Here is a 27,826-nt window from a genome sequence, read left to right on the forward strand (position 1 = left end):
GTACGCGCCCCTCTTGATTGTGGGTCAACCTGTGTGCCGTCTCATTCAAGTTCATAAAAGGGGTGGCGCAAGCGCCATCCGTCCGCATTCATTCTGCTGGCCTGCTTATAACAACTCACCCAAAAGGGAGCAGAAACTTTCTTCGGTTAACTGTGAGATCGAAAGTGGTTCCGAACGGAAAGGATTGAACACGTTTGCCAAGCATCTTAATACGACTAGTTCAAACGTGCGAATATTGCGCAACATTGAATAAAGTGGAGTACTGCACTCGGCGTGATTGTTGACATAGAAAATACAGTGTAACTATTCGAAGATGGTAGTCAATAACGAACTGATCATGGATCTTAAATTCCACACGGTCGGAATTGGTTCTAGTGCCAGGAAAGCCTTGCTTCAAGCGCTTCAGGAGCAACGACTAGTTGTAGGTCTAGCCAATGCTGTTCGCAGCTTATCCAAAGAACCGGACCAATTCACGTTTTGTTTCATGGCACCAACTGAAGAAGATTCGCACATGCATGAGGTGTTACTGGAGGCATTTTGCCTCGAACATGATATTTACATCGTTCGGGTATGTAGTTGGAATAGTCTTTCATCGGTGCCCATCTTCACTATTTTTTTTTTTATTCAGGTGGACAGTGCGTACAAATTAAGTAGGCTCGTTCAATCTTCAGTGATAGCGTCCTGTGCTTTGGTACGTAATAAGTCGTCAAAGAAATTTGCTGGAAAAGCAAGTAACTCATTCCGACGATCAGAGAGCATATTGGTGGAGCACTGCGAGTTGTTTTTGGAAGATCCGCATAAGCCTATCGTAAAACTACCGGAAAAGTGAAAAGTGGCAGAAACAGCTGCTTATTTAGAACAGCTTTTACAGTTGAATGTAAATCATCACAACGATGGGGAACTCAAAATGTACCGAAACATACCTTGGTGCTGCAAAATATGCTAGCCGGCACGGAAGATAAAATTGCTCGGGCAGGGAGAGGCTCTCGTGCGGCTATGAGAAGGGTGTTTGTATTCGTCAAAAGTATATGAACCCAGTCGGATGACCATTTGTCCTTCATGGTTTTTATTTTTTTGTAATGAAATTTACAGTAATTTTGGATTGTACTTCCTAATGTTTGACCACAATAAAATTATACGGTAAAAAACCCATATATACACCTCAACCGATTTGGTAGGCTTTCCGGTTCAAATTGCATACATTTAGGGGCCACACATTTCAAAATTTGACCGTTAAATAACCAGTGGAATGAACAAGAACCTTAAACATGAGATTAAATCAATTTATGGTGCGAAAAACTACCCAAATATTATCTTTTGACATTGAAAATGTAATGGCATCTCCCCCTCCTCTTCTGTAATAGCACTATTTAACGTTTATAATGTATTTTTTAAAGATTTTTAACTGAAAAGGTGTGTATGTTTTTTGGACAATTATTATGTCTAAATCATCTTTTTATCTATCTGGAAGGGACGGGGGAAGGTACAAGCGATGTACTAGGTATGTACTCGCTCCCTCTCCACCCCTCCTTCACTTTCCACATGTATTTCTGTCTCCGGCTCATTCTATCGGTTATCTAACGGCAAAACTTTGAAATGGATAACCGTTAAAATTATTTGAATCGGTTGAGGTGTATTTTTTGGTTTTTTACCGATTAAATTATTTATCATGATTTGCTAAGGTGTCGGTAGTGATACGGTGGTGGTTTTCGTGTATTTTAAATCTTCCTTCGCGCAACCTAGGTGTGAACAATAAATTAAGCTTTTGCGTCAAAAAACGCCAACTTTGGCGTTTTTAAAAACGCGCTCGATATGAAAGCAGCTTAAAGGCTCTGGCAAACTGGCTGCAACACTTGCGGCAATTGCAGCAATTCCGTACACCATTTCGGCTTGTCAAACACGGGATCGAATGGGAGCGTTCAAACGTGCAGCACGAGCGGCAACTGCGGCAGCTGTGTCTCGGGCGGCAAAATTGTACAAAAACACAAAACTGCTGCAACTGCCGCAACTGCCGCATCCAAAAGGTGTGTGGAGTAGCGTCGAAAGTGAATGCGGCGTAATATTTGAATTACGGTGTAAATTATTCGGTTACTTTTTTAGTTTCTCATGAAGTTATATATAAAAATAAGAACTGTTAAGCAATTTTTAGTGGACAATTAAAAGACTTGTTTTTAGATTCAGATAATGATTGATTGCACACCGATATAACAGTTATCCAAGCTGCTCGAATATTGCTCGAGAAGGTGCTTTCTTTCTCTTTCTATCGATCTCTATCTCTTTCTCGTTTCTGATGTTTTTTTAAGTTCAGAGGGTTGCTAGAATAACTTATGTGCTAGGTAGAATGTCGCTAGATGTAAGATAAAATGCAGATAATTAGCAAAGTTTGAACGTTTTAATGTTCAGAAGTGCAATAAAACCCAAGCGAGAAACGTGGGAACTCGAACGGGACGCGGTGCTTTAAGATTATATACCATTTAAAGTGAAAAATAAGTTGGACAAGCTTTATGCTGGTGAATGAGTGTGTTTAATGTTATGAAGGGGAATTTTTGTGATAGCAGGCCGGGGGATTCATCACAAGGCATGAGCGGTCTTTAAACTGTACCAAAACCCTTTGAAATGGCTAGCACACCTAACTCGATTGAAGTGCAAATAGATAATTTTCTGGAGCAATTCAAACGTAGTGCGTCGAAAGCCATGGACGGCGATTGGTCTTCCTCATCCTCGGTTACAACACCTCAGTCAGCCAGCTCTGTGGGCCCTAAAATACGGAACATATTTTCCGACCAGGTCCATTTCGAGGGTGAGTCAACCGTACGAAAAGGATTATCGATTTTCCAAACATATGGACCATTTCGGTTTCCTAGAAAAACGTTTTAAAATAATTTGCTTTAATTCTCACAACTCCAACATCCACGACTAATAATTTAAACTCGTAATAAGCGTGCCGTGGAAAATCATTTCCCAGCTTTTCGTTCCTTTTGTTGCATAGATGGGGTGTGAACTTGTCATAGAAAGGAGAGCATCTGGAGATGAGAGAACAATTGCCTGCATTGTGATGCACGACGATTAGCTACTAGCCGGTATCCGTTGTCGGCGGTAGTCTCATTTGATCGCGGGTTTGCACAGTTTCTAAACGCTCCAAACGTTTTTTTAATGCTTTTTTGAACACTGTAAACTTGTGTTATTTCATCCAAGTGCTTGATTCAGATTGAGGACAGTTGGTCTGTTTTGATTGGTACCACGTGCTGTATGTGTCCGTTTACTATAGTAAAATTCTAGCTGATTAGATTGATGATGAGAGTGCGTGGACCTTCTTTAGTTGAAAAAATGTATCAAATATTTTGGTGATTCATTGTAATGTGCCGATCGTCTTTGGAGGCCCTGCTCATGCAAATTAGTAATATAATGTACATGTTTCGTTCTTATTCCGTAGAAAATAGCCACAACGCAAATAATGGAAGTAGTAGCAGCACCGCATCATCTTATCATTCAGTGCATATACAACAGCAACATAATCATAATCTTTTCCAACATCAATCATCGGTGACATCCGTTACATCAGTACAAACGGTTCTAAGCCAAAATATGCAAAACTCGAGCAACGTGAACAAACTGATTGAAAATGTATGTCAAAATGGAAACCACTTCAATTTGAACACGTTTGGTAGTTGCAGTTCTCTTATCACAACTAATGGCCATATTCAAACGACTGTACGAGAAAACATGAACTCCGCCGTTAGTGTCAGTTCGGCCGAGGAGCCGCTAAGTGTAGCTGATGTTGCTGAATTACTGCATCCCCAATATGCGATTATAACCGGTAAATATGCTGGGCACAAGTGCCCTATTAGATTTAGTGTGGCCACTAATAAAAATGCAATCAATTCTAGGTGGTAGATCGAAGGATGGCTGTCCATTGATAACTTTTCCAGATTATGCAAACTTTCATAATATTACCGATGCCGAGTATCAGAAATTGATTCTGTATCTTACATCTGTTCCATCTCTATCGGAAGTGGACTTGGGCTTTAACTTGATAATAGACCGCCGTAAGGATCGGTGGGCAGCAGTGAAAGCAGTTTTATTGAAAATTTCGGTTTATTTCCCGGCTGTGGTGCACTTTGTGTACGTCATTCGTCCAGCCGGATTCCTTCAGAAAGCTATTTCTGAAGTTAGCAATAAATTTTTTAAAGAAGATTTTAGATTTCGTGTGATTGTATGTTCCACTCTTGAAGAACTATACGATCATGTCTGTAGAAGTCAGTTGACAGTCGATATGGGGGGCGAGCTAGTATACTCTCATCACGAGTGGATACAGCAACGAATATCCTTGGAAAAATTTTCGGGTCTTACCAATATGATCTCGTGTAATTTGGATGCTTTCATGAAAACAATTCATGAAATGGAGTTTCCCAATTCGGTTGAGGCCACGGAGAATATGATGCTGCAGCAAGGAGATCAGTATGAAAAATTGAAGGTGAATATTACAAAAAAAAATTATCACATTTCAAAGTGATTTTATTTTTAAGTGTTATTAAATGGACGATTCCTTCCATTCTTAGGAAGACATACTTTCTGCTGGTCGTCATGGAGAAGCTCTATTGGAAGAAATCAAAACTAAACGCGAAAACGACGGTGAAGCAATGGATAGATTTGGAAACATCAGTTCAATAGAAAGGTATGCACTGTCAATGATTCTTTAGAGTCAACGAATAGAAACGCAGTAGTCTCTTCGATCGGTTCTTGTTATGGAAAATAAATCCATTGGCCGGATTTTTACCTTGATTTAAAAAGGCTTGCTTCCGATCTAGTTTATAAGAAATGCTGTAGGAATAACTAGCCTTGCACTGGGTTTTGGAGATCAAACAAAATTTTCGGACTCATGTATACATTTCATCTGCTATTTATAAGATTGTTCACTAGGAGTATTAGGAAAGCAATTTCTTTGGAGGGTTTTTTACGTACGTTAAATTCTGCTAAATTATATCGATCCAGACACAATCACAACGTTGGGTACGACAAGTAAATGCTTCTTCGGCCTTTTTAAAGTCTTTTTGGGGAACTGATTCAAACGAAGCAATATAAACCCTGCAGATGAAAATATATAAAATATCTACGTCGCATCGTTCCATACAGCGGTTTGGTTACTACATTAATCAAAAAATCGTCAGATAAATGTGTTAACAATAACTATTCTACTGATTTGATTTTCTAAGTCACTAATGTTGTTTTGTGTTATAAACCATAATTGAACTAAAAATAAGAATTCCGAAACCGTTGTACCATTTTAACTGCGAATAGTTCAGATAATAAAAAAGTAAACAGCCTCTCCTCGTAGGATAACTATTAGCGCATAAGTAAAGGCTGCTTCAAGTGAAAATAAGTTGATTTGCGTGATCTTATACGCCAGTTACTTTTTAAATGGTGTACTAATCCCCCGCGAAAACGACTGTAACGCTTTAATTTCATCCTACGTGTCCATACTATTTCATCATTCATACGTCCGCCTCTCGCTACCCTTGCTCGAAATCGTTTTCATTTTTGAAAATGTTACTATTTCAACGTTACTTTTCGAATACACATCAATTCAAAAACCTGTTAAAACAAATCCAGTGCAAGGAATTATTTAAGTATCAATATGCATCATCTTGCTGACAGTCGCGATTGTCACAGACTTTTGGTGCAACTGGAAGAAACGGAACGACATTTCGAGGACTTTTGGACCATACATCTATCGCGATTAAGGAAGTGTCTGGAACTACGGCGCTTCGAACATGAATTCCGCGAGCTTCAAGTGAGTAGTTACTTGTATTTTTTTCATAGTCTTTACCAGTCATGATTAATCATTTGCACTTACCTTTCAAGGGAAACTTTGACCGACATTTGAAAACCGTCTCAGACATGACGGAGATAGGAGAAACAGTGACTCGAATGGACCAACTGCTGCAAGAAACCAAAGACTTCAATCAGTTGTGCTGCGTTGATATTGAAAGGGCAGAACAAGTTATTAGCACCGGGCAGCGGTTAATTGGATCGAAAGGATGCATTAGCTCTTGTCCAAAAGAAGTGGTACAACCGAAATGCGACGAGTTAAGTCGCGTATGCGAACTCGTCAATGATCGCATTGTAAAACGAATCGATACGCTAGCTAAGGCTCGTGAGCTTATGGAACGCGTAGAAAAGGTAATGTTGTCGTGAAAACAAACAATATAAAACAGCCAACCAGTACCATACTGTTAAACATTTTAGGCAAACCAATGGTGTGCACGGGGCATAGAGCTACTAGCAACACAAAGAATTGAAAAATGTTCCGTTTCGGCTGAAATTGCCGAACAGAGTCTTCAAGAAATTCAGGATTATCTGGCTACAGCAGCAGAATTCGATTTATCTAGTCCAAGAGAATTTAAAAACGAGATTGTCGGGAGTACGACATTGGAAACAAAAGCATTGGTATCTCAGGTATGATCGATGATCTCTAGATAATAATAATCAGATAATAAAATAACAATGTTTATAATTAAGGTGCTTCAAAGAATCGATGATGTGCAGTTGATGTGCGACAAACGCATAACAACTCTAAAAAAACTTACATTGAAACCTCCTCGTCCGGTGCAGACAGTCACTCCAGAGCCGGCCGTCCCGTTGCAGCCACCAGGCGGTGCCCCACATCCCATATTTCGAACCAGACGATCATACAACAAGGTATGTTAATATCTTATGTTTTTTTGTATTGACGAAATATGGCATCAGATGATTTCTGAACCCTTCCTCGACCAATTTACATAAGAAATACAACGAAAGCAGCGCAAGATTAAAACCGGCTGTACGGCATTTCATCGATACACGCGAATATAGGTTTATGACACGTCCGTAAAGCGATAAACGCCACCATCGCCAACACGTTCGTATTCGAATGAAGACAGTCGATCTAAATAACAGAACTGATTCTACCGCTGCTTCTCATTCTTTATAAAAGCATTTCACGTTTAAATTAGTTTTCAATTGTTTAAGATGAACCGATTAACAGAAACGGATTAGATTGATACATTTTGAGTGGTTAAAAACGTCTTGAAACAAATGAAACATTACATGGTTTGTGCCGGCATTGTTTTCTGCAAGATAATTGGCTGTTCCCGTTGAAGTATGTATGACATAAGTGTGTCCTAGTTTTATCGTAGAAGTAGGTTACTGGATTGGCACATGGTCCTTCTTCGTGTCTTAGCATTCATCCGGTTTAACTGGACAGCTTAGTATATAATTGCATCATAAATTTCTCCATGCCAGTGTCGTTTTCGTGCCTCCAGATAGCAGTGACTGGTTTTGGTTCTGATTCAAAAGCTTTCCCTGTATTAACCGGTTTTGCAAAGAGATTGTTATTTTTTTTCTTCTCCTTATCTTTTGCTTACGCCATGATGCACGCTTACATCGGATGGCTTCCAAGTTCACTGAATGTGGGTCGGGACCCTGTCTACAGACCTGTAGGAATGTGCTTTGCTCCTGCCTCGGTAAATTGCGTAATGTAGGTCTCATTCTCCATCCTTTGCGGATACTCGGTGCTCAGAAGACCGTGTGCTTTTCTTCTGTTGTACCGGCTTCCTTATTGCAAAACAGTGCAGTCGCCATTACGGAATAGGGAAAAACTATAGTCCGGTAAAACCGGAACCACTGTCTTAATTGAAACCATCCGGCATTGGCAACGGCAGATACTATGACTTGCTCTTGAATTGAATATTACTAAGTTGACCTAAATACTCGTTTGAGTGTGGTATGTTCGTACAAACAGGTTATGATGTTCTACTAATGGTTGGTCGAATGAAATCATAGGACCTGATTTCTGTGCTTTATGCCATAACCAGTTTAAATAAGAATCTAGAAAAGAACTATTTATACTTTCGCTATTGATCTGAAACTTTCTCTGTTCTTTGCATGTCCACGTTGATAGTGCGAGAATTGATTGTGTTACACTAAATTACTATGGCAGCCAAATCGCTTGAAAAGGAAAAACACTTTACTTCACCTATTTATATTTGCTGCCACAGGTTAGTGAAGTAATTTTACACTAAGTTTAATTATACACTAACTCGCAATAGTGTCTATCGGTGTTTGCATAAGCATTGTTGTAAATGAACGCATGCATGTAAATTCAGTACGGTAAACAATGTTGTTTCATAAATACTTCCCAAGCAGACGTTCATTAGAACGAGTGTTGATCACCATTTCAGCACCCATGAGAACTATAACATGCTATTATGATCATTCAATTGTGTGACCGATAAGAATTGTACCTTTCCGATTAGCTGTACTCCTAGCCAAGTATCTTATGGTGCGTGGTGCATCATGCTTCAATTCAGCAATCGTGATGCTGCAATGATGCGGCTATCGCAAAACATAGGGCCCTCTCCGATACGGTTCTTCTCGGTGCCCGATTACTTGCTCCCCTGGTCTTGGTCACCGGTCTCCGATGCAAGGTTTTCCGGTGTGGATGACGCAAGCTCGGCTGCGGCCAGTCCGGAAGTGGAAAGGTTCTGTGATTCATTCGGGTTTCGGATAAAGAAGTTCCGACTAGTGCTCAGTTTGGGGTTTGGAATGCTGCTAGCCATCACGTTGGAACGTGTTGAGCCTCAGTGTCTGGTCATCATCGATGATCGCGTCGCATCAATATGCTAAATTTTAGTCCGGGAATCACGAGTCAGTGTATTTATGGGTACATCATCCATTTAGGAATGAACAAGTTTAAAATTTAGAACATTTACCATATTGTATTCTAGCACTATACATTTATCAGAAACTTGACTGCAATGCAATGGCTCATTGCATATAGTGTTATGTGAAATGTAATTTTCCAATGCTGTAACGTGAAATGCTATAACGGGAGCAAATGCACTATTTGGAATGTTTATTTTAAAAAAATCCCTTGTGTGAATGAGCTTTGCTGCGAAACACAGTACGTCGACCTCAAACTCAGCACTGGAATGTAGATACAATTGTCATCGACTATTTGAAAGTTGAACAAACGAATACCACAAGACGTAACAAATGAAGTGAAAATGGGCATGGCAAATAGGAAGCACGGGAGAAGGCTCTACAAGCAAATTGCCATGGCGTTATGAGAGCTATAGCTAATTCCTGTTTGACATCTCGGCATTGTTCTTCATTCGAATCGGGCTCATAATAAATTGGACGCTCACAAAGTGTGCCCTGCTGGGAACTAGCTAGTTTTCACTTTCGCCTTCGTGCTTTTTCACTCTGAACGAAACGCAACCCAATCATCTTTTCAACATTACTTCATTTCTTAAGCAAAGTATGCTCATCACGTTACGAGAGTAATAGCGTGCATCAGTTCTCGGCGCGCACAACTTTAGGTGGCAATGTTTTTATTTTTTTTAGTTTAATTTTTACTTTACTAAGTTTTATAAATTTGTTTGTAACGCCCCATAGCTTAGCACCTAGAGTATAACTAATATCTATTGCATTATTGAGGAGCTAAAAATTATGTGACACCAATTTAATGACACCGTTCTCTAAAGGTCTGTTAAGGCCCGACTACAAAATAATCCTAGTCACGGTATACCTTGTATTCATTCATGCCATTTCTACCGATGGTGCACACTGATACATCGCGGTCAAGTACCTTCTTTGTTTCACTGTTTGTAAGTTGCATGTTGACGGAACCAATCAATCCATTTTACAAGCGAGACCAAAACTGTGGCAGTATCTCCCGAAGAAAATTCACATTTAAACGTAGCATGTGTGTACGTGACTCGATGACACATTTAAGATATATGCTAGTATTATTATCACATATATGCTAGTATTATTTGAATTTGTGACTCTCCACTAGTTCGAATTCTGTCACTAACGCATATATTTGGTGAATATGAGGTATATGATATCAGCTCTAAAGGTATTCCGCAACAAGGCTTTGTTTTAGATGGTAGAAATTTTTTAGGAACATCATGGTAGATTGGGGCTGGTAGTGACAATAACTAACCGTTTATTCATGCCCCAATTTTTATTAGTAACGGTAGGATTGCAAATAGAGCACGGAATGCCTACGGATTCCATTTGCTGTATTACGACACATTTTTATGTTTAAACGAGTTGTGCGCTAATTAATGTAGGATATACTACATGTTTCCTCTTGTATAATAGTTTTAAACTGTATTACAAATAGTTAACTACAGTTACCAATAAAATGTGTCCGAACATCTCCATTTTTTACTATTCAGTGTCAAATAGGAGGTACTGCAACTGTTAACTTAGTGAAAACATTCTGCATTTCTCATACGAGAGAGTTCGCTGGCGAGTTTTGGTTAGCTTTGCATGCTCTCCGGTCGGATCGTGAGAATTGAATCACGTTTTGTATGGAACGGGTCTCTCTTCTGGAGAGGCATGATCGTGGAGATAGCACCTGATCTCAAACAACGGTTCAACCCGTTCGCCGCAACCACCCAGACCCCATTCGCGGTTTGTTGCTCAGAGCGTGTCGTTGCTTTCGGGCGTAGTGCTCGGTACGATATTCATCGCGATTGCTTAAATTCAACTAGTTTTTTTAATTTTTTTTAGTGACGGGTCGGATGTGGATATTGGTATATTCAATTGACTGGAAACTAAAGATTTAACCGTTACTCATATAGTGTTTGCAGACAACCGTGTTGTGTTATTTTAGTGTTTGATTCGTTATTTCAATGATACACATAATTTGAATTTGATGCTGTGCTATGCTTGTTTGAAAATTTATCGAAAAAAAATGAACAAATGGCTTTATAATACAGAGCGATGATGCATCACAGTTCAGCTGTACACGGACTGATAATTATGTAGAAATATGTGCGGAATGTGTGGAGCTGTCAACACTTGGTCGTGCAAGATTATGCGAAAGTTTGATAATTGCGTACTGTTTAGTGAGCGTTTTGTTATTTACTAAAGAAGCATACGTTTTGAATGCATGCCACTACTATCTACGGACATGTGAATTACGTGCGATAAGGTAGCTTGACGTGATCATGTAGCAGCTTCGAATACTTCAACGAATGCGGATGTCGTATGTGCATCACTTACCACGTTATTAAACCTTTCCTGAAACAGGAATATTGTTGCATGGTTGATGTTGCAAAGGCATAAGAAAAATGATCAATTTGTTTTGTCAATCAGAATCATTCAGAGTCCGATGAGTCCGTTGTTTTCCGATCCAAAATTTATATTTCGATCCCAATCTTTTCACATCACAACCGTCCTCGATCGCGGCCCCGTGTGCTGGTTGCCTCTATTGCAATTCTTCCCTAACATTTTTTTCCTTGCTCGTCGATTCAACAGTTGAAGGAGTTTCAACGCGAAGGAAAGTCTTTCGTTCGTTCGTGTACTGCGGTGAAGTCGTTTGTCGTTCGGTGTTTTTTGGTCAGAACGTGTAACGGTCAAAGAAACGGTATTTGACAGCATCGAAATGTGAATCTGTTGTAACAGTACGTTGATGATACTCAAGATATCGTATGTTTTCTGTATCCTTGAAAAATAATATGCATCAAAATTACCTTAAAGTATGGTTCATTTACTTAAAATTAATACTTATACTTTTTAGAATTAGGAAGAAGTACTGTATAGTAAACTATACTTTTCTTTTGAGTTGATTGAAGTGAATCAGATAATTTCTTTTACTTTTCTTCAGGAATGCTGCTGAATTCTCTTTGAGTTGCATTTTCAAGTGTCTTGCTCCCTTACCGTAATGTGTGAGAGGTTAAACGAATGATTATAGTTTTATTGTTACGCCCCTCGCGCGTTCACAACTGATGCCTCATATTGCGCCGATGTAACTTGCTGAACTCTTTTCAAAGGCGCTGCTTTTCTCCCACAAAATTTCTCTTTTCATTTGCTACGCAATGCAATTGTGGGCCTCAAACCACAGCAAGTGGGAAATGTGATTAAATGTTACAGACAACCCCTAACACAACAATCGTGGATGTTTTATTTTGCTATAGAGACAATGATAAGAGAGTTACTAAATATGTACAAGCAATCTTCTTGAATGTTTAATGTTTTTGGGTTGTCATAATCCATATGGTTACCGGAAATTCGATGCTGTAATAACGCATACTGCAACTGTTAAAATGCCCACATGATGGTTAAATCGGTTTCTTAATTCCGAGGAAATTATTGCTACATAGGATAGCCTGGCAATTTCTCTCGAAGAACGCACCACTGTCCGCAGTTTGTCCCAAATAAGAAAGTGTTCGTCAGCCATTTTTCCATATCTAAAGGTTGGTTCAATAACGATCTGTTCGATTCATTTGTAGGCGGTGGACGGGTGAATTTTTGCGTGTTCGCATGTTGTTTCGCTAATGGAAAGATGATTGTTTTGTCTTATGTAAGGAAGCTCAAGATTGCTAGCGATGGAATGCTCACGAAATTTCAGCGCAGTGCATCAGAGAAGAAAAATGGTTGAAAGCACTAACAACAGGAGAAGAGCAATTAATTGCTGTTTTCCTGGTCGAGTAATTTGTTGAATTCAGTGCGTTTCGTGGTGAGCCACAACACATCATGTGATTGATGGCTTCGATCTCAGGTGAAGATGCGGAAACCACAAATTGAGACTGACTCCATTTCACTTACGTTGAAGAGCTTTCAGAAACTCCTGTTTCGATGTTCAATACTGTATGTATTAGAGCTCCCATATTTCGTAACTTTCTCATTTGGTACAGGGGTTTTCCCAAGACTCTTTGCATAGTATAATATGTACAAGATACTACATTGCCTTCCGATTGTTTTATATTTATTCTGTTTTATTCTTCGTTTACTATGGAATGATAGCTGATTTTATTACGCAGTGTCTATAAAATAAACCCAAACGTTACCGAACAATAAATAGTGTAAAGTGAGAAGAACATGTGGATAAAATGATGATACAACAAGCATCTCGTGTGGCGCATCAAGCTAATAAAAAGCAGCTGCAGCGACCAGTTAGTTGTTCAACCTCGTACACAACTCAAACGCAAAAGGGTACTGCAACATGTTCCGCCAGCGACCGTGATTGTGACAATAGAGCAACTACTTCAGTAACCGGAGGTAAACCACACCAGCAACTGCAGTTCACAAAATTTCGAAGTAACCGCAGTGCTAGCAGCAGCCGCGTGACAAGCAAAATTGTTGAGCCTAAAGTTGATTGTCGACGGAAAAGCGCCTTCACGGCTGCTTCGCACTGTTTTGTTGATAGGGATGGCCATGAAGAAGAAGGAACAATTAATACGGAACGAATACCGAAGATGGAATTACTTAAACTAAACTACGTAAAGCTCAAGAACGAACAAGCAAAACGGTCAATCGAGAATAAAAATGCATCTGCCGTTGAGAAAAAACAAAAGAAAACATCAACTGCGTCGACTGTTGTTTCTGCTTCAGTCGTAGACGATAGCTCCACCAGAAACGTTAATCAAGTTGTCGGGAGAAGAAGCCTTAGTGCATGTGCTCAAGATCCAGCAAGTGCTTTGGAAGGGCTTATCGACAATAATGATCAAACAAATAGCGGTGATCAAGAGGAGGTGGTTAAATCGAAATATCTTGTTTATAAAAAGCATAACGGGTTCGGTGCAAACGTTTCTGGGAGGGCGGATGCAGCAGTAGCTAAGTTACAATACATAAACGATTCTGATATTAAAATGAAGGCATCTGTGAAAAAAAAATATGGTTTGTTCGAAAATAAGAAGAAAAACAAACTGGAAACCGTGCAATATTATTTTGATAGTCGCAGCTACGAACGCTATGTGGATAATAAATTGTATGGAGTAGTAAATAAAACGGAACAGAAAGAAGTCCCTTCATCATTACCACCTGTAAGTAACGCTTGTAATTCCCCAAAAAAACAAGCCTTTGCCGACCACCAATCACCACAAACAAACAACCGGCCCAGCATGATGCGAGTGATTAAACAGCCGGCTGCTACCAATAGAACCGGTAATGCATCGCGTTCAAAAATCGCGATTAAAAAGAATCTCTCCGTTGAAGCACCAGCAGAGCTAGGTGCGCTTGCTGGTTTAAAACAGGAAAACTGTCGAGTATTCAAACTGCAAAAAAGCCATACCAGCACCAACCTTCTAATGCGCCATAGATCTATGAACGACATTCATCGCATTAACCAGTTATTTTTAGATCCGAATGCTTCGACACCAGATTCGGAGATGGCATCAGACATATCACTACTACCTCAGCGCCAAACGAGCTGTTCTAAAATATCTCCGAAAATTCCGAACAGTCGAGTATTGTGTACTGCATATTCTAAAGCGATGGAAACAACCGGTATCGAAAAATCAAAAATTCGCGAGCCTTCTGTGCATCGGTTTGAAAAACATCGAAAATCTGATGAACCTTCTGCAAAACAGCAAAAGTATCTTGTGCACAAGCGTCTCAGCGCTCGCTACAAAACTAACGACAATTTAGCTAAGATTATTGCCCACCCGGTAGCTGCAGAACAATTTTCCGCGGAAGATACAATAAGGAAACGCATTCGGCAGATTATTGACAGTCAAGATCAGCTTGGGTCGACGGAAACAATTGATCTAACTCAAGATCATGTGGCACGATTATTCCGACAACACCACAAAGATGATATCAATTCTATTGCTTCTACTCATGCGAAGGAGATTGCAAAATTCCGATTTCAGAGATCAAAATCCGCCACTCGTCTCATAGGACTTGACACTGATCGAAAAGAGAGAGATGACGAAGTAAGCAGCGACGTTAGTGTAAGAAGTAGCAAAACAACATGTGGATACAAGAACTGCAAGTATTCCAATTGTCCTATGTCATCTTCCTCATCTGCTTCTTCCACGATCTCGACCACCAATAGTTTCTCCGATCGAAATAACGATAAATTGAATACTTGTGAAGAAACTGTGGGCATTGGTATTAACCATATTTCCAATCAGTCGCGACATTCTCTCATTGATTATCGGAAAGAGACATCCGAAATCATAGCCAGCGGCAAGCGAACTTCTATCGTTATCAATGATGACGAACTTCCTTCAAACGAGGCTACAAAAGATGTTTTAATAAACAATGTACTCAATGAGAAGATGACTAATACTAACAGAGAAAAGCAAAATAATGATGTGCACATTCTGTTTTCCAAAATGAACGAATCAGTACTGGATTGCAATCGTATAATAATCGAGAAATGTATAGAATCCACACAAGGACACAACGGAGCAGAAACAGTTGGTAACTTCGGAACAGCACAAAAGTTCTGGAGTCAACAAAACCAACGAAATATAAAACTAAAAAATAATCCGCAAACCAAGGCATATGACGACAAAATTAATATTAATAACAAGATCAGAAATGAGGAAAATAACAGTATTAGAATATTCATCAGTAGCAATAACCAGATGTCAACCAGTAGTACATCCGAACAATCTATGTCGCTGATATCAAATGCAAATCATGATACTCATAGCAATAGATCTTCAACCTGTTCATCTGCATCCACAACATCATCTTCGTGTGGATCAACGAGCGGAGATTCTGATAAAGACGATGGATACTGCGATCATAGTGAAAGATCCATTTCACCAACAAAGCAACCTTCTTCCATTGTTTCCACCTTAAGCAGCGAAAGTAGTAATAGCGGCACCATATGCAGTGAGTCTACAAATATTTCAAGCATAACCTGCACAGGAAGCAGTGGCGGCCTTCACGACGACAGTTCACCCTGGGGAAAGAATATTCAAAAAGCTAATCGTTTCACTTCCAAGACCAACATTAGACTGGGTCGAGATGGTGCTTTATTCCTTAACAATGGATGTTTTACTGATGAATCAGATCAGTCAGTGAGCCATGCCGCAAACAATGACGCTGGTGTACGGTCAGTGTGCTGTTCTAATGGTGAGGAAAATTCCGGTCGTTGTTGCAAAAAACGGAATAGTGTAGTATTCGGAGGAAGCACATGCAGCAAACCCTGCCTTGTTAGTTCCATAAACATTGATGATAATGTGGTCGAGTGTGAAAATGAAGGTTTAATATCAGTGATTGCAAATAGTGTGAATAGAGAAGAGTTCATTTTTAAAAAATCTGACATTAATTGCGAGTGCAGCAGAAGTATGAAAAACATTCCAAACAAGGTAACGTTTCTCACAATATTTTAACCATGAGTTATATCTATTCTGAATTCCTATTTTACTTTTTCTGATTGAAATGTTTACCCCATGTACCTACCTACCTGGTCTTGCATAAATTGTTGAAGCATGAACCAAATTGCTCAATATGATCACGACGATCGTTGATCATTAAACATAATCGTTTTACAAATATTTTTTTTTTTATTATTTCTAATATTTTTTCATTAGTGACTCAGCTTTTATTTTGAATATTAAGTTGAATGGTCTTTAATTACACAGCTCATATGCGATACATACACTTTAGAAAGTGAATTAAATCGAATAAATCGGCATCGGATCGTAAGTTAACAAAAAAGGTACTCTCTTGACATTTTTTGCAAGCTAAGCGTCTCTCATAGTATTCGCACATGATTATAAGGATTTAGTTTACATTATTTTTATCTGATTATGTATGTTATATTTGTTCTAACTGATGATGAGGATCAATCTAAATTATGGATTCGCAACCAGTTTATGTATTTCTTTTCCAATTTTGAATTAGTAATCGGTTGGAGCTGAAATTCAGAATCATATGAACAAAAATGATTCCGGAGTTCATTAACCCCCGATAGCAGCGTAATATGAAAAACTTTCTTTTAGTGGGAATGAAATGGATCCATCACACTGAAAAAGGTTAATTTATATTGGTTAGCATCGGAGAAAATAATTTGTTGCTTGGTACTACCTCGTTTTCTTAACAAAAAATGTACCATCTCCTTCCGCAAAGGCGTAAATTCGTGATTCTTCGTGCCACGTCGGCACGCAGTAATCGAAGAAGATGCCTACTTAAATGAATCGAATCAGGAGTCTGCAATTTATTTTGTTCCAGTTGCGCTTCAATCACCGTCAATCCGGCCAACAGAGAAACTCGCGTACTTCGTGGCAGAGGATTAAACGGTCCGAATTAATTGTAACCCTTCAGAAGTCGAAGCAATAGTCGGGTACGCTGAGAAAGATAGAAAATGTTGGAAAACATTATGCTCGCAGCTATTCAAAGTTTCACTGGGGAAACATTTCTTTGGCATTTCGTTCACCCATACTCCATTTACCCATTTACGATACGATGCCGGGTACGGGTAATGCGAGGGTGTTTTATGTTCTACACAATGTTATATTTCTGCTCTGTCTAGTGAGAACTACGTTTGTTACGTTACGTTCAATTTTTAGAAGCAAACGGAATCTTTCCTGCCTATACGGTATATATATATATATATATATATATATATATATATATATATATATATATATATATATATATATATATATATATATATATATATATATATATATATATATATATATATGTATACATATATATATATATAATATTCCAAAGGACTGCATTATGTCAACGGTTACACTAATTAAATGTGCTATTTGTAGCAAGATTCTTTCAATTTAAACATTCATCATCCATAGATTGAAAGTTTCTCAACACGACCCATCTCGATTGAAGGACCACCTGACTCCGGAATATCGATCAGTAGCGATACGATTATTGCCAATTCAGATAGTGATCTCAACCTACAAAGTCAAACAGTAAGCATCAAACAGGTACACTTCTTGCAAGTGTAGATAAAGTGACCATATTTAATTGTTTTCTATAGGATTCTGACGAAAGAAAACTAAAGCGAGGGCATGTATTAGCCGAGTTACTGGAAACGGAACGCATCTATGTGGCTGAAATGGGATCAATTTTGAAAGTAAGTACAAATAATGCGCACGCAAAAAATGATCCTTTAACAAAATGTGAAATTTATATGAAGAACACTAAATGTTCACTTGCCAGCTAAGTCTGTCGGTGCTTTTAATTTGTGAGGTTAAAAGCAAACCATGTGTAAAATCCAGGTTCATAGTAGAAAGCCAGGGATGGTACGTGTTTATCACAAGCGACCTTGATTTGGGCGGTAGATTGTAACGCAGTCTTTCCAACAACTTGAATGCATGCTATACATATAAAGCCAACGCTTCCGGCCAGTAGGTATTATGCTCGAATGAAATGCGTTTCATAGACTAGCCGCAGTGAGTCGATCGGTCACGGTGGCCTGAATGGAAGTAAACGGATCGGGTCCAGGAGAAAACGCGACCACGAGCACAGGTCGTTACTGAAATATGTTTTCTTTTCTCCCGTTTTTCTTATTTTATCCAATGTTCCCCAATCCATCCCTCCCTCATCTGTCTCTCTTGCTCCAAATAGTTTACGTTCTTTCCTATTCTCTATTCACGCTTTCTTCAATTTCGTCAAAATCAAAAATAAAATCCCAATAAAGCACTGTGGCCAGAGAAGCGTTGATCTCGGCATCCCTACTGATAATGTTTTAGAACGGTTGCTTGAAAGCTTTTCGTGTTGCTGTACTATTTTTTTTTAACTAAAATGTTTCATCCTTTTAATGAAAACGTAACGTACCTGTACGACACATGTTTTTACAATATTTTCATGGCAAAGTATTTGATTTTCTGTGGTGCAAGTTGGATGTTACATGCGTTGGTACGTGTGTAAAATATATTTCAATCTCTAACGGAAACGCAATAACGCTTTGGTCATTGCACATCGTTAAATCTCCCTTGAGCGAAAAAAAGAGATTGGGTTATTACTCAAGAAACCATAGAGTATGTTGAGGAGTGTATGTATCATGCGATCTTCTGAGCTGTTGTTCTTTGCAACGGTTTTCTACGTTTCGCTTTATAGACCTATGAAAACCCTGTTACCGTTATTTTCATGCTACCGTACGTGCTATCAGGCATTCAGAAATTTTCTCTCACTGGCCACTGGTTATTTCGCATAGTTAATGCACCCATCAAAAAGCTTAAAGAAAAATGGAAAAACTACGGTTATATTCGAATGTGCAACGAGCGTTTCATTCGACCCTCCTTCTTTGAGTGATCAGTACACAGTAGAAATCATTGTTTGGGCGATGGTATAAGTCAGTAGTTTTTCCAGATACAAAACTAAAAAAACAAAGAAAATTCGACTAAACTACAAATGGAATAGCCGTATGGCACCAAAATAAGTAAGAAGGGATCTCCGCACAGCATTTAAATCAATTAAAAATTTACCCCCCCCCCCACCCCCTTCTGAACGATTGCGATCATAGATACATCCATCTATAGCCATCCATAGCCGAAAAAGACAATTTCGTACACAATAAGTAAGCCGTGTACATTCGTCTATTGTCTATTGCAAAAGAGTATGATAACGTATTGCAGGGAACTTATTCAATGATGCCTGTTGAACCACTTAGTAAACAGATCCATGTTTTAAGATAACGGTGAGGCTAGCAAAAGTTTTGTTTTTTTTTTAATGTTGTTTGTAAGAGAGCAATGGAAACAAGCAGCACCGTTTGCAGAAGAAACCTTTGAAGCAAGAGCAGAAAACGAAGAGTAATGTTTCTGGTGCACGCACATGCATCGATTATCACCTATCGCAGATATTGGGGTTGCGGGAAACGATGCTTGGTAACTGAATGATCTAAGCAACCAATCCTTCCATCATTCGTTACATTGACTGTGCAGAAAGAAGAGAGCAACATTGAGTATGCATTTCACCTGGGCTCGAACGGTTTTTCGGAAGCAGTGTTTGCGCCACTCTCCGTTTGCAGATCTGAAACAGATTGGCTAAGTGCAACCGACGATGATCAGCAGAGCCACACACTGCCTCACACGGTGAGCAGTCATGCTATCATCACAAGGGAGCTTCAACAATCTGTAGCAGTATCTATTGTTTTAGTTCGTATCGATACCTCACCACGGCCAGCAGTTCGGCCAGTTCCTCTTGCGTGTGTTAAGGAAAATCCAGTAAAGTCAGATGCCTTGGCTTGACTTGGTTATTTGGGGTCGTAGTGAAGTCAATTGGATGATTTGAGTGATTTGTCAAATATGCTTGGATACCATTGGGACAGTGACAGTGTTATTTAAAACAGTTTTGAATTCCAATATTCCGATTTTGAGGAATATTTTGAAATGGTGCCTCTTACTACCAGCTAATCCTGTCTAACGTATATGCTATTTATGCATCACGATATTCAGAGGTGCTCTCTCCTGACCGGCCTCAAACCGTATACTGAAAGTGGCCTCCAGGAAGTGATCTGGGTTGCCCCAGCAGCATCGTTAGAAATTTTAAAGCAACGGCTCATCTGTACCAAGTGTGTTTCGAGGTGAAGAGCATTAAATTGTGCAAAAATCACTCGTTGTTCATAAGAGGGTTTTACCAAAATGGACGGTCAAATGCTTTCCAAATCTTTGGACCAAATCGGCAAGAAGTTGAATTTACATCGTAATGAATTTAACATTTTCTACATTAAAGCATCTGCAGTAGCGGTGCGTTTCGCTTTCTGATGAGCTTCATGCGTCTTTTATTTTAAACCTCACACTCTAAGTCATAGATTAACTGGCACAAGAGATGGCAATGTTTTCCAAATTTTACTCGTTTCGGGAATGTGTTGGACGATATGTGATCCAATGTTTCGTGTGTGGACTTGTGATATGTGTAAACGATTTCAAAAATGAATTACTTCTAGTGAATTAATCAATTGTATTTTGAGCTCTGAAGAAGCTCGCTGAACAAGCAATCAGTATTTGAGAAGTGCCGAGCTAGTGCTGATCGACCACTTTCGTTCAATAATGGACCAGCTATCAGCAACTGTGCAGTCAGTCACGAAGGGCAGAAACGTGTGATGTTCATTAGGCCAACCTTGGTGCATTCGTGATGGTTCCACTTTTCCGAACACCAGCATTGCCAAAAGAAAGCTATTTTGACCGCATTTGTGATTATTTGCACGTTAAATAACCGTTAAACATGGCATATAAAAACGTTTAACTTTGCCCATCTTCGGAGTACCCAGCTAGTCTGCAATCAGTAGTTTATTGTGCGCGTCAGCATCTAGTTTCGATCAATCGCTAGTAAATCTTTTATATTTACAGCAGGCGGTATCTTCCTTTCACTGGTGAAGTTTACGTTTTAGCTATGTAACTGAGAAGATGAATGAAGACCAATATCGTTAGCGGATGCTTGCTGTGCGCTTTCAGTTAGAAGGAAGTGTCTTAAATGTTGTTTGATTATCATAAAAAAGGAAAATGAAATTTGGTAATTACAACCTTTCGTCATCGTGTGGGGAATCTCCAGCAGTTAAGCGTCGATCATTTTTCCAATCTCGATTGCAAAGAGTGAAGAATACTGCCAATTATATCGCTGATAAAGTTCACCGTTGTGCAGGTCGAAAACGTCATTCGTCCAACATGGGACAGTCTTCATCGACGGTGCCATTCAACACTGTTAGTGAATCGTTTCATTCGAGAATTTCGGTTGATGGATGCACAACACTTCCGACGCAGAAGTTGATCGAGAATCAGATAAATACAAACGATTCGGCCACATATAGTTCGGATTCGTCGCCCCTTTCCTATCGAGCATCATTATTTGGAGAACAAAAGGAAGTCTCCAGGAAATTGAATGGAAGTGAAACAGAAATGCCACGCTTTTCTCCCAGAGATTTTCCTGCTACGTGGTTCACCACTGGAGTACCATGGTGCAAACCGCTCGATCAAGGAAGATCGGCTCTAAGCCTTCTAGGAAACATAGCAGAGCAAGATAGCGATGCTTTTCACGCTTTTGGCAATCGTGCCCATTTGTTTTTGAAAAACAAATCCATATCGGGAAAGCGTGGTTTATTTTTTGCTAAAAGGTTAACACATGTTCCAACAAATCCGTTTCTGTCCCTTAAAAGACCATGCACGGCTCTGGGTAACACGGTACGAATATTCGGAGGAAGTTGTCCCGAAATCAATACAAACGGAGGAGGCGATACCTTACAATCACGGTGTAGTAAAAAAAGTTTCAACTCGTTCATTTCTTCGAATAAAAATACTATAGCATCCCGTTCGCGTATTACGAAGAGTAAAATTGTACAACTACTGGAGAAGAATGAAAATGATGAGAAAACGGAGATGGAAATACTGCAGGAATACTTCGATACCATGTCGTACAGCGAAATCGTCAAAGATAGAGATTTTCGAAACTATCTAATGAAAAAGAAATACCTCGACATAATGGAGTATATCTACACGGGGTCAGAAAACGGTCAGTTCTCTGTTGGTACTGCTGAAGGTAGTGCAGCAGTTGCTGCATGCGAAACTTCATCGTATGCCGAATCAAACAATGATTGTGATTCGGTAAAAAAAGAAAAACTAATGGCCGAAATAGGTCCCCCAGTTCCACCACTTCCTCCTTTGCGAGGTTATTATTCTTCAAACACGAATCCCCAAGTGTTTTGTCGCAGAAATAGAAGTTTCGAAGAATACTACAAACGTCACGACAACGATTTACAGCATTCAGAAATATTGCAGGACAGTGAATTGACTTCAACCCGTTTCATACCTTTCTCATCATACGCTCAAAAGAAAAATGCAAGCTACTCAATAGCTGCAACTGACGTTCCACCGTATGTAACCTTGGCCAAGAAACCAAAAGTAACATCACGATGTCAAAGAACGTACCAACAGGTTCGCGAATTTTGTGAAAAATCGCTTATGAAATACACCCTTCAAAGAACTGCAAATACTACTGCTAATTTGAAAATTAACAAAACTAGTAAGAATTACTCGGAAAAGGAATATAAGCGTGTTATAGAAAATTTCGTTCGCAAAAGAGGATTCAGCAGTGCGGAAGATTATACCAGATTTCATTACGGTGATTTTTTACGCAAAAAAGAGAGCAATTGCAAAAAAAATAAACATATTGACATACAAACAAGCTCTAAAAAAGAATCCCAAATGCTGAAAATAGATCAGCATCTACCATACAACTCATTACCGCCACCACCATACTCAAGCGGTGATTATCACGCACCGCCAACACCTGATTCTTGCGAAACAAAAGCAACTCCCCCCGCTGCAACAAATTTACCACCTGATTTAAATGACTTTATTGTTGGCCCAGCGATAGCATCAAACCGCATTGCACGGTTCTCTAGCCCAAGTGATTGGATTTTATCCGACTCTTTTAAGAATTTTGACTATGTGAATCATACTTTGGAAAGAAATCGTCGTGAAAGAAAATCGTCCAGATCCACATCGTCGGCTTGTGTAAGGTTGAACGATCGCAGACAAATATTTTTGCCCGTCAACAGCGATGGCGAAGACGAACAATCACCTAGGGCTGCGAGCCCGTTTTTTCCCAAAGATTTTAGTGATACTTTTTCGTTGCGTGGAGTGATTGCGACTAGTGATGAAACAAATCGACCATATATTTTCGATGATGTAGGAGTTTACGAGACAATCACGTCAAAGACTAAAGAGATGTTTCGCGCTGAAGTGCGATCGCGGAAAGAAACATCTATTGATCATCAGCAATATGTGAAGGACTGGGAAAAGCACTCGAAGACGAATAGACGGTTTGCTCCTTTGCAAACCCGAATTGACATCGCCATGGAGAAGCGATCAGGTGCATGCTCAAATCGTTTTTCTTTAGCCGAAAGTGTAAGTTGCCTTGATGCAGGTTAGTTACGCAATTTTCGTTTGAATAATATGGAATCAAATGCATAAATCCGTGTTATTCAATGAAATAATCGAATAATGATTATCGCAGTGTTTAGTCTACAAAACTATTTCAACAAACATACAATGATTTTCTAAATAGATTTTTCAATGCACTTTCGCACAACTTCAAACACACAACTGAAGCTGCATATTTTATGAAAAACATTCGGGTACGGCTCCGTGAAGAGCTATTGAAAGTGTCAGTCTTTACAATGACTCTGTTCCCATTTTGGATCCCAGTTTTGAATCGAGCTTATTTTTTCGTTGTCTTTCTCTTCGCCTTTCGCCTCCCGGCAATGAATCTGTTTACCAGCAGTGGCATGATATGTTACAACACCCAATGTTGCTTTTGATGTCATATTTCGTTCAGCTTGTACATAGTGGAGAAGCTGATGGAGCACCTCTTGGAAAAGGGCGTCGGTTCACTTGCACTCATATTATATGGCTTGATTCAAGCCCGCAATTATAATTATACGATATATTCTGTGTGCCAGTTTGTAGGGAAAGTTTGCTTCTGGTCACTTTTGAAGATGAAAGTTTTATTGTGAGGGCCATAGGGTATAATAGACGAAGGGAATGAATGAATGTTGTATAGTAAGCGTTGATATTTTTAAACATTTTGGTTCAATTTTCAACTCTATGGTGCAGCAATAATACCATTGTACCTCAAAGGAGAACCATTAACAATATTTGCCTAATGTATTTCAATTAAACATTTTCTAGCTTTTTTAATCATCTTTTTCCCCTCTTTTCTTAGGGATACAGAGACGAGATGCTCTCGGAAGAGATGAGTTGCATGGTGCCACCAGGTCTACAAGGAAAATCAGACATACTGTTCGGTAATCTACATGAGTTATACACCTTCCACAATGAAATCTTTTTGAAAGACTTGGAGAATTGTATTTCAACCACTGAACTTGTGGCGTTATGCTTTGTTCAACGGGTAAGATTTACGCCATATGTTCTACAATTTTACATACCTTGCTTTTGGTTTTACAATTGTTTCTCTTTACAGCGCGATACTTTTTTCCGCCTCTACTCGTACTACTGTCAAAACATACCCCGTTCCGAGCGTCTGCGAGAGACCCTCGTCGATACGCATCTGTTCCTGCAGGAGTGCCAAAAGAAGCTCGGTCACAAGCTGCCCCTTGCTGCATACCTTCTCAAACCCGTGCAAAGGATAACGAAATATCAATTGCTTTTAAAAGATCTTCTCAAGTACGACCTAACAGACGTGAGAACCTTTGGTAATGGTGAAGAATTAATCTTTTTCTTCTTTCGTTCCTGTACATGTCTAGATTTAGTGATACTGGGACATGCTCCCGCGAGTTACAGAAAGCTTTGGATTGCATGTTGGTTGTGCTGAAATGTGTGAATGATTCAATGCACCAAATTGCTATTACGGGATTCCCGGTAAATATAAAAACGTGTTGTAGAACGTTGAAACCATAGTAATTTGGGCTCTTTGCAGGCCGATCTATCCCAGCAAGGAGAACTGTTGCTGCAAGATTCGTTCCAAATTTGGACGGAAAGTAAAAAAGACATACGATTGAGATTGAAAACACAAAACAGACACATTTTCCTTTATCAGAAGGCAATGCTATTTTGTAAGCAAGGCTCAAAGACGGGTCATAATAAAAGCACCTATCAATTCAAGCATTGGTTGCAGGTAGTGTGGTGAAGAATTTGGTTCACTTTATGACTGTGTTACTGAAAAGTTTTGTTTCTTTTGTTTTTTAGATGTCCCAAATTGGCCTCACAGAGTCCGTGCGTGGTGATTCTCGACGCTTTGAAGTATGGTTGCAAGGTCGCCAGGAGGTACACACGATACAAGCCGGAACGATTGAAATTAAAAACAAATGGGTCACGGAGATTAAACGAGTTTTGTTAAATCAGCTAGAAGAGCTGAAAGGCGAAAAAATCAAACAATATGGACTGAATCACAAGTAATGATGAGCTTAATATTCATTGAATTAACCACAACTGACAAACAAACAAATGTTTTCAATACCTTTTAGATCATTGCGTCACACGGCGTCATGGGACATACCACCAACGATCCACAACGCATCGAGCCATGTATTGAGTGGCGATCAGCAGGCTAATGCAAGTGGGATTGTTACTCTTTCGCAGGATGTCGTCTCACGAATACCACACATGAATGAAGAAGGCATTATGAATGCCACCGGAATTTCGTCGTCGTCTTCGGAGCACGATAATCAGGAAGCAAACGCATGGAGCTCTGACTATTCGAACAGTGAGGACGAATTTACAACTGTGGAAGACAGTGTAACTCCGGGGCATAAATTTGTTTCGCTGGCCGACTATTGCGCTATAGGAAATTCGGAGGTGACGATGAAAGAATCGGATGTTGTTGAACTGCTCAAAGTAGGTTGTGCTGGCTGGTGGTTTGTGAAAGTAATCGGTAAGTTATCGGAGAGTTTTGAGGCTAAATAATTTTTTTCAGGTCTTGATATGTATTGGTATAAATATTTTTTTCGGTTTTGTAGCCACTGGTCTGGAAGGGTGGGCACCAGCAGCGTATCTGGAACCAAGCAATAGAAAACATTCTCGACTTCGAAGTGCTCGAAGCCAAGATAAACTAAATGTTAACTAATAGTCGGTTGATGAATTACCAATGTCACAAGTCATTATCAACAACATGAATAGAGTATTATTTTGTATCCCCTAGCCAAAGTGTAGCATATTGTTCTGGAGTGTAAATGGTTAATCTGAGCAGAAGTAGGCTAAATGAATGTAAGATTTGCTCATTAAATGTATTATGTCAATAATCTAAGCTAAAAATACTTTCAAAATCTCGTCTCGAGTAGCCCTGTCGAATGATCGCTAGGGGATTCTTGAAACCTAAATCCCTCTAATGTATACGTTTACTAGACATAATTTTAAAATGACGAATGCTTCGCGTAGGTACTTCCTATTTTAGGAAATCAGTTTTCATCAACCAAACGAATATGTGCAATAGCTTGTGCAAATGCTTGCAGAACATGCGTTAGATCACGATTGAAATAACCTTCTCGAATATGGAACATGACTTTTTTTATTGTACACTTTATTGCGTATCTCCACCTAGCCTCTGTGTTTATATTGTGAATCAATTCGACCAGTGTTCCATCAACCTACACGATGGATTTTTTGTTTTGTTCATAGTATTTATTTCATAAAATTAATTGTAGACTATTTGTGCTTAATGTTAAAAAATTATATTACCCCACCGGTAAAATCTGACTCCGATACCTTTGCTGAAGTTTGTTTTATGATTCGATCATGATCCCATAAGCTTTTAAGAATAAGATTGTATGTATGCAAGTCGACGTATTAAACTCGGTCGTTGGTAGCCTGATAATCATCGATGTGAAGCAATAAACATAGCTCATCATATGTTATAGCCACTGTCGTCAAAGTTCTGATAACCGTGCATTTTTTCCATTTTTGAAGATTTTTATTCTCACATTCATTTGCGTTTAAATGGAACAGTAGAAGAATGAAAGAATGGAATGGATTGCGGGATGAGAAATAGGAGGGAAATTAAACTTGATAATCTTTCTTCCTAATCTCTCGTCGGAAAGTAATGTTTTCATATGCATGTTCGGTTTTGCAGATCCAAAGAATATGCGCTTCACTGAATGTTAAGATGCCACCCATCCGCTGTTGACATATTTTGTGCAACAATCACAAGTGTTTTCAGGTAAGTTTTTATCAAAACTTGTGAGATTCATAACTGTGTCGGTCGAACGTCTAATTCACAAACGTAATATGTTGCACAAAATGACATTCATCTTCACGATTATCGGAGTAGAAACAAACAATTAATAATTCAAGTAATAGTTGTGCCTTAAAGGTATATGTTTGATTGTGATTTCAGTTAGTAAATCATTCAATTTAAGATAGTCAAATAAAATTTTACTAGTGGAACTAGGTGTTCATTTTCCCGTTTCTCGCAGGCACGCTTTTCTTCTGGCAAACAGTACGCTGTGCATCTGCTAGAATAGTCTGTTTACTTCGCTGTTTGCCGCCATAAAATAATGTTGAAAATTCGTTCTTCTCAACTGCGAACAGTAATCCAAACCACTGTTCTCCGCTTCAACTTTTAATAATAATCGGCTGATGTTCTATCGTGGATGTATCAGGGATTT

General features: G+C 39.2%; 1 protein-coding gene across 6 annotated transcripts; it reads left to right on the plus strand.

Annotated features, from left to right (window-relative positions):
• LOC125956699 (guanine nucleotide exchange factor DBS) lies at positions 1–27,101 on the plus strand. 6 transcript variants are annotated; one of them, XM_049688801.1, is made up of 19 exons: positions 1–299; positions 376–568; positions 629–691; positions 3,434–3,817; positions 3,888–4,474; positions 4,560–4,675; positions 5,611–5,791; positions 5,863–6,180; positions 6,247–6,456; positions 6,520–6,699; positions 17,559–17,678; positions 17,747–17,842; positions 24,430–24,615; positions 24,688–24,890; positions 24,971–25,085; positions 25,144–25,341; positions 25,413–25,618; positions 25,691–26,097; positions 26,183–27,100. In XM_049688801.1, exons 4-19 carry the CDS (start codon positions 3,586–3,588, stop codon positions 26,287–26,289), a joined length of 3,462 nt encoding a protein of 1,153 aa, XP_049544758.1. In that variant the 5' UTR covers positions 1–299; positions 376–568; positions 629–691; positions 3,434–3,585; the 3' UTR covers positions 26,290–27,100. The 6 variants fall into 6 exon arrangements, with proteins under 6 accessions (XP_049544758.1, XP_049544755.1, XP_049544756.1 ...); XM_049688798.1 differs by lacking the exons at positions 1–299; positions 376–568; positions 629–691 and adding an exon at positions 2,319–2,800; XM_049688799.1 differs by lacking the exons at positions 1–299; positions 376–568; positions 629–691 and adding an exon at positions 2,319–2,800 and having other exon boundaries at positions 5,656–5,791; positions 26,183–27,099.
• Positions 27,102–27,826: the final 725 nt, after the last annotated feature.

Source organism: Anopheles darlingi, chromosome 3, assembly GCF_943734745.1.
Source record: "Anopheles darlingi chromosome 3, idAnoDarlMG_H_01, whole genome shotgun sequence".
NCBI classification, from domain to species: Eukaryota; Metazoa; Arthropoda; class Insecta; order Diptera; family Culicidae; genus Anopheles; species Anopheles darlingi.